Source organism: Miscanthus floridulus, chromosome 9 (assembly GCF_019320115.1).
Source record: "Miscanthus floridulus cultivar M001 chromosome 9, ASM1932011v1, whole genome shotgun sequence".
NCBI classification, from domain to species: domain Eukaryota; kingdom Viridiplantae; phylum Streptophyta; class Magnoliopsida; order Poales; family Poaceae; genus Miscanthus; species Miscanthus floridulus.
Genome location: NC_089588.1, coordinates 28,350,127 through 28,357,627, shown reverse-complemented (window position 1 = coordinate 28,357,627; position 7,501 = coordinate 28,350,127). Strand labels below are relative to the sequence as shown.

The following is a 7,501-nucleotide window of genomic DNA, read 5'->3' as shown; positions in this document are numbered from 1 at the left end:
AAAAACCATTGCAACACAGCGAGATCTGACCCCGAGAGCTCGCCGGAACCCTAGCCACCGCCGCATCCCTTAGATCCAGAGGAGGAGGAGGAGGAGGAGGGCTCAGATCCAGAGGAGGAGGTGGAGGAGGAGGGCTCAGATCCATAGAAGGACCCACCTACCTCGCCGGAAGCCGCTGTCGTCGCCCTCTTCTCCGGTGGCATGGAGGTCACGGAGGGAGGGAGGGAGGGGCGGCTCGCCAGAAGCCACCGCCATCGCCCTCCTCTCCTGGGACATGGAGGTCGAGGAGGGAAGGAGGGAGAGAGGGGCGGCTCGTTGGAAGCCGCCGCTGTCGCCCTCTCTCTGGTGGCATGGGGTCGCGGAGGGAGGGAGGGGCGACGGGCGAGGGACGCACGGCTCGGGTGGGGCGGCGCCGCGAGCGGTTCGGGAGGGAGCGGCGGCGAGCGTCTCCGTATGGAGTGGGCTGAGCGACATGAGGCAAGTGGATGAGGAAAAGGCGAGGGGAGCGAGTGGAGGAGCACGAGCCACGTCCAGAGGTGAAGAAGCGCGTCGGATGCCAAGCCTGAAGATGGAAGTTGCCGATCAGGTCGCCTCTGCACGCGCCGCCCCAGCCACCAATGAGAGCAACAAGTGGCCTGCGGGGCTGTCCTGCGCTGGCGCCGTCGCTATGTCCGCCACATCGTTGCTGTTTGCTTGGCTGGCGGCAGGGACGCTGCGGCGCCATGGACGAAGAGGAGGTGTTCTCAGGCGTCCAGTGGGGGCTGTCGTCGCTGATCTGGCCTACCTCTACTCCTGGACCGCCGCGTTCTCTCCGGCTCCTTATCGCCGCGGCACCGTATTTGTGGGCACCGCGTGCCTGCTCCTTATCGCCGCCGCAGCGGACAAGCTGATTGCCCCAATCGCCGGCACCGCGGCGATTGTCCTCGCCCCGCTATGCTCCGCCTGTGCCTGCGGGCGCGCCCTCGCCGACCACCGGCTGCGCGCCGGCACGGAGGGTTGGTCGGCCGCCACGGTGGCGTCCACCCCGAGCTACTAGAGCCGCGCGGAGGAGAGCGAGAGGGCAAGGTCCACGCCGTCTCCGCCTTGGAAATCGCCGCGGTCGCCGTCTCGGCGACCGTGTGGTTAGTGTCAAGGACTTCGCCGGAGACGAAGTGGGAGGCCCCACCGACGGAGGTCGTCCTCTACCTCGCTGGCCCCTTGATCCTGGCCACGCGGTTGATGCTGCCGTCCCTGGTCGGGAGTCCTGTCCTGGCCAACATCGATGATATGCGCGTCTTGGCCGCCGTGATTGGGGACGCCTCCGGCTTGCTGGACGGACGCGACAGTGGCGACGCCTGTTCAGCTCATATCGACGCCGCCGCCGCCGGCCTTTGCGTTGATTGTGTTTGCAAGTGCAAATGTGGAAGCCACATCATAAGCTAGCTAGCACATTGTGTCGTTTGATTTGCTCGCAGTAGCTCACGATCCTGTTTTGCTCTAGTCCTCCCTTGCTCCAAAAGAAACAATTCTACGTTTGATTATCTCTCTAAATAGATTTATATTATAAAAACATATACAATTATTCTATCATTAAATCTCATGATATTTATTCAGTATCATGACTATTAACAATTTGTTTATATATATTCGATCAAATTTTAAATTGTTTGACTTCTTAAAAAATAAAAATAAAAAAATTTTTTAGAACAGAGAGAATTTTTGTTCTTGCTTATTCTCGTATATTGCTTTGTGTGTCTGTCTTTTATTCGCATATTGCTTTGTGTGTCTGTCTTCTAATCACAGTACATTTGTAGACACTAACAGATATGCTTATAATAGTACTTATAAACGACGTGCACACCCTACCATATGAGCTTGTTTAAAATTAAATCGATAGATGTTGAGACTGATGAATTCACTAGATGGAACGTCCCTAAAAACTTAGAAGTTTCAAAGGGAATTCTTATGAAATCTTAAAAAGAAACATATTGTGTGGTGAACAAATTATGTAAACACTGCTATCAGCTTAATCTGACTGAGTCTCGTCCATCCCAATTCTGTCACGTACATACTTTCTTCACCTACTACTCCTACGACTGCTGCAAGTCTCTACGTGCCGCCGTGTGCATGGTCAAAGTCCAGTCACCGACCAACTCCATTCAAAAGGGCAGCAACACAATGTCGTCATTGTTGGGCCTAGCCCCGTGTGATGATTATTATTTTTTTCAGCCCAACTATTATGCTGCTAACTTCTTCACCAGGTCGGTCTGAGGCCGTATGTTTTCCTTTCTTCTCAACAGGAGATGAGGACAACGGCCCAAACGGTTAATCTTCATTTTACTGTGGTACAGGCCACAGTAAAAACGTCAGCGTTTGTCTAGTCTTTTTGGCAGGGTTTATTCAAGTCAGTGTCTGTTTGATACACACATGGATAATTACTTGTTGAGGCTAAAAAATAGCTATGGTTAACTAACTTGTTGCCTAACAATTAGTTGGAAACTTGACTAGAAAATTAGCTCAACTATTAACCATCATGTTTGGATGCACTAGAGCTAGTTTTAGCTAGTTAATAATTAGCCCTTGTATGAAACAGGCCCTTAATCTTGAAAAAAAAACACAATTCCGTTGTCATCCTACAGTAAAATACGGCCTAAAAATAATTGCCCTTGTTAAAGACAAATTTCTACCGCAACGAACCTCTTTGGCTCTGTGTGCGCATTGCCGCTAACACCGCAATATTCCACACTAAATTACTATTACAGTGCTTTGTAAATGAATTGTTCGTTATTCCCTTCAGCTTTAAGTTTCCTCATGCTTCATGGTTGGTGCATGCTACAGAATTTGACAGCCGGCTCTGCTTTCACACATGTCTTGCGGTTTGAATTTTTGATCGGTGGGCTCTTGTGAGAGGAATTCACGGTGACGTGGCAATCAGATTTAGCTGCAACTACAAGCAAGGAAGAGACTTTTATATATATATATATATATATATATATATATATATATATATATATATATATATATATATATATATATAGAACTACTATCCTGTAGCTGGTTACAAAATAACTTATTCTGTAGCCACTTTGAGTTACGATAATTACTATGTTAATTTATGAGATTATAGTAACTCTTTACTAAGTGGTTTACTACAACGTTATGGTAAATATCCCCGTGTGTTATAGTAACCCAACTATAGTAAATATATATTGACATTATCGTAAATTAGTATATAAAATTATGGTAAATGGAGGTGGCTATAGAATAACTTATTCTGTAGCTGGCTACTGAATAGCCTCTCCCTATATATATATATATATATATATATATATATATATATATATATATATATATATATATATATACTACCCCATAGCTGGCTACAAAATAACTTATTCTGTAACCACTTTGAGTTATGATAATTACTATGTTAATTTATGAGATTATAATAACTCCTTACTAAGTGGTTTACTATAAAGGTATGGTAAATATCTTCATGTGTTATAGTAACCCAACTATCATAAATATGTATTGATACTATCATAAATTAATATATAAAATTATCGTAAATGGAGGTAGCTACAGAATAACTTATTTTATAGCTGACTACTGAATATAATATAACCACGCCATTCACGCGAGAAGAGTAGTTTGATCAAGGAAGGTGAGAACCAAAATGTTGCTACAAGGACTGCACTCTCTACCGCGGCGCCTGCCTCTTTGCACAAGTACGAGTAGGTTCCTTCCTTGAAGTAGGGGCAACAGGGAGGTGCTCAACAACAAATAATGCTGCTGCGTACAGCGTACTAGTGTACAAGACACCAACCACTCAATTCAATGTGGAGCTCTAAGGATACACCGGGACCTCTAAGGGCTTGCTCAGCAGGAGAGATGTTTGGGAGTCGAATTTTGTCTTGCAGGGGATTGAATCCCTCTCTATCCCCTCTACTACCTTCGGATTGAAGACTAACCGAACAAACCTTAAGGACATATATGCATATTGACGCACACGATTATTTCTCCATGTCCTGTATTTATTTTCTTCCTCACATCTCTACGTCTCCGGCTGCCTCTAGTATTGCCGCTGGCACACCGCACGCCCACCACTCACCTCTCCCACCGTCGCTACCGCAGGCCCGCCCTTCTGTCATCTCTCTTCCCTATAATAGAGACCCTATTTAGGCCCCGTTCGGCTAGCTGAAATTTGGTTGAAATTGGCTAAAAATACTGTTTTGGCTGAATTGTTGTGAGAGAAAAACACTATTCCGGTTGAAAAAACAAGCCGAACAAGCCGGTTTCTGGATAAGCCGAACGGGGCCTTAATTTCATCGTATTGCCTTGCTCAACTTGCAGGCGGGCTCGTTCGCGGCCGGCCGCTAACCCGCCTCGCTTGCCGCAGAGTTTATTAGCGGGCTTGCAGCTTGCCACAAAGCTGCGGATCTTGCGGACAAGTGTTCCGCGGACACAACAAACTTGTATGCAAAACCCGCAAGACGTACAGTACAGTATCTATGTATTAGGTATCGCAGCAAGCTTACTTGGTACAAAACTGTCTATAACATGAATCTAGAGCCATCAAGCAGCATGTTTGAGATAACTTTCCATCAACAACCTACATAATATAAGTCCAGGAAATAAGCAATGGCACAGAAAATATGATAGATAGCCTGAAAAAGGAATAACAAAAAGTATCTACTGATTCATGTCATACCTGCCCTATCAAAAAAAAAAAAGATTCATGTCATGCCTGCTGGGATTCTCATTCTTGTCCAAGCAAATTTATAGCATGAACAAGCCCTATGATTCCATATCAAGGAATACATGAGAAGGTGCCATGAATGCTAGAATTATTGATGCATCCCTGCAGCCAACAGTCCACAAGTTTTATTATTATTATCATGATAATAAGCGCTTAGATGCTCCTAGTAAGTTGACAGCATGGTGATTTCACTTCCAGTGGTTTTTATTCCATATTATAAGATAAGTATCTTTCAGAAATATGCAGTAATATAGTCTAATAGGAAAAAGGTCTTCTAAACATGACTAAATGTGAAATTTCCAATACATTTATCAGTGGATTTATTAATTGATTACATTATACGCACTCCTATTTCACAAAGGCAGTAACAGGGTCCTGATGTACGGTAGATTATCTGCCATAAGAAAAATCTGAAACTGCAGAGGGCAGACATTGTTAAATAATCGATAGGATTACAATCTATGATTCCCTTCCTTGAGTCGGCATATATCAACCAGTAAATAGATTACCTCTGACAATCCAAGCACAGGGTAGTGAAACAGGCGGGGCAGTTGAGCACGGCGTCAGATGTGCGGCCTTTCCTCTGCCTGTTCACCCACCGCCCATCGACGTCATCTAGGTCGGGGTCGTAGAACTCGGGCTCGACGGAGTAGTCGATCTCGTCGTCGCTGGACACTGCAAATCAGAGACGGAAATAACACAAAGAGAAGGCGAATCAGAGACAATGGTTCAGTCACACTAGAACAGAGCAGGAAATCCGCTGTTTCTTGGACAAATTGCAGTTGCAGAGGCGGGGTTCACGGAGAAGAAGAGAGAGAGAGAGAGAGAGAGAGAGAGAGAGAGGTTTATATGAAGATTAGCCATCTGAAGCAGAAGGAATCAAGGGGATTGCAGTCACCTAGTTCGCGGGGATCCACGGAGTCTCCAGCCTCCTCTTCCATCGGCTGCTTCGCTGCCTCGGCCTTCTCTGGCTCCATGGCTCCTTGCCGGCGCTCTCTCCCAGCTTCAGTGGTTCTTTCCGGTTCCGGCCTCCAGCTCTTTTCTGAAGCAGAAGGAATCAAGGGGAGCTCTGCCGGAAGGGAGAGCAGAGGTGTTGCGGGTACTGCAGGTCGTTGAGAGCAGAGGAGGGTGGCCCAACGGGCTTTGCGGACAAAAAATTGTAGTTGGGCCACTACAGCCACGAAGGAAAACTTTACGGGGCGAGTGTGCGGGTCTCGTTAAGAGCCCGCCTCGCCTGCAACGTGATGCCTTGCTGTCGCCACCTCCACTGCTGCTATGCCCGTCGGCGACCTCATCGCCTATCCTACCACCGTTACATGCGTTGCATCTTTAACAAACCGGTAAGTGCACTGTAAGTTGGACCGTGCCAAATCATGAACAGGACCATGAAATTTATTTATTTATCCCTGACCTCGCGTCAACGTGACCACATCCATCATTGTGCTGCGGGTACTACATGGAAATTAAATATATATAACTATAAAGTTGCATGCAAATTAAATAAAGGGGTCGAACGGACGGGATGCAAAGCATGGGAGGAAGATGATGGCGACCTCACCTACCGGACCAACTACGACAGGCGCGGCAGACGACCTGCCCCTCCAGAGCCCAAACCGACCAGATGCCACTGCCCCCGCCACCGGCCCACCCCTGCTCTTTACCAACCACTCCCACCACCCACCCACCGTTACATATCCAGTGGCCGCCACCCCATCTCACCCGCTCGCCTGCACCACCATCCATCGCCATGGCCGCCACCACCACCACCAGCCGGGCAGCTTCCACCACGCTCCTCCTGCTGCTCTGCGCCGCCGCCTTGCTCGCGTCCGGCGCCACGGCGGCCGACGACAACGGGTTCACGACGTTCAAGCTCTACTTCCACGACATCGTGGCGGGCACGTCGTCCCCAACAGCCGTCCGCATCGCGCAGGCGGCGTCGTCCAACACCTCGTCCACCTCCTTCGGCGCCGTGGTGGCCATCGACGACCCGCTCACCACGGGCCCGACGCGCGCGTCGGGCACCGAGATCGGCCGCGCGCAGGGCACCTACACGTTCGCGGACCAGAAGACGTTCGGCCTCCTGATGGTGATGAACTTCGTGTTCACGGGCGGGGACCACAACGGCAGCACGCTCTCCATCGTGGGGCGGAACGAGGTGCTCAGCGACGTCCGCGAGATGAGCATCGTCGGCGGCAGCGGCAAGTTCCGCATGGCGCGAGGGTACGTGCAGGCGCACACCATCGACTCCGGCGCCACCTCCGGGGAGACCGTCGTCCAGTACACCGTCAACGTCAAGGCCTAGGTGATGATGCTCCGGCCACCGGCCGGGCCTGCTGCCATGGCTTGTTGTATTGTACGTCTCCGGATGCTTTGTACACACACCTTGCCGTTCTTCGGTGTTACATGTAGTAGATTGAGATTTCAGATCGACTTGATCTTCATTACTGTTGAGCGGGATTTGGATTTACTACTGCGCTTAAAGAATCTGCAGAGACGGATCGAAATGTGCGAAGAACACATCAGATCAGAGCTGAATTTTGCGACTATTATTAGTTGATAAAGAAGAATCATGTAGGAGTACTAGATAATTTCTTCCTCTCGAACAAACCAATCGACAAAGGTCAGTAGAGCAAGCATGTGGGGTGTTGATGATTGCCTCGACTCGTCCAACCAGCAGCAAACATGTGTCGCGAGTGACTGGAATCACGTAGAAGTAGAGTAGGTGGGGGGGGTACAACGACTCCGTCCAAGCGGTGGTCGTGG

At 48.8% G+C, this 7,501-nt stretch overlaps 1 protein-coding gene and 1 pseudogene across 1 annotated transcript; both read left to right on the top strand.

Annotated features, from left to right (window-relative positions):
• The first annotated feature begins 568 nt into the window (after positions 1 to 568).
• LOC136479545 (uncharacterized) lies at positions 569 to 1,422 on the top strand (annotated as a pseudogene).
• Positions 1,423 to 6,387: 4,965 nt separating this feature from the next.
• On the top strand, positions 6,388 to 7,168 carry LOC136481623 (dirigent protein 22-like). Its single transcript, XM_066478961.1, has one exon. It carries the CDS (start codon positions 6,486 to 6,488, stop codon positions 7,038 to 7,040), a length of 555 nt encoding a protein of 184 aa, XP_066335058.1. The 5' UTR covers positions 6,388 to 6,485; the 3' UTR covers positions 7,041 to 7,168.
• Positions 7,169 to 7,501: the final 333 nt, after the last annotated feature.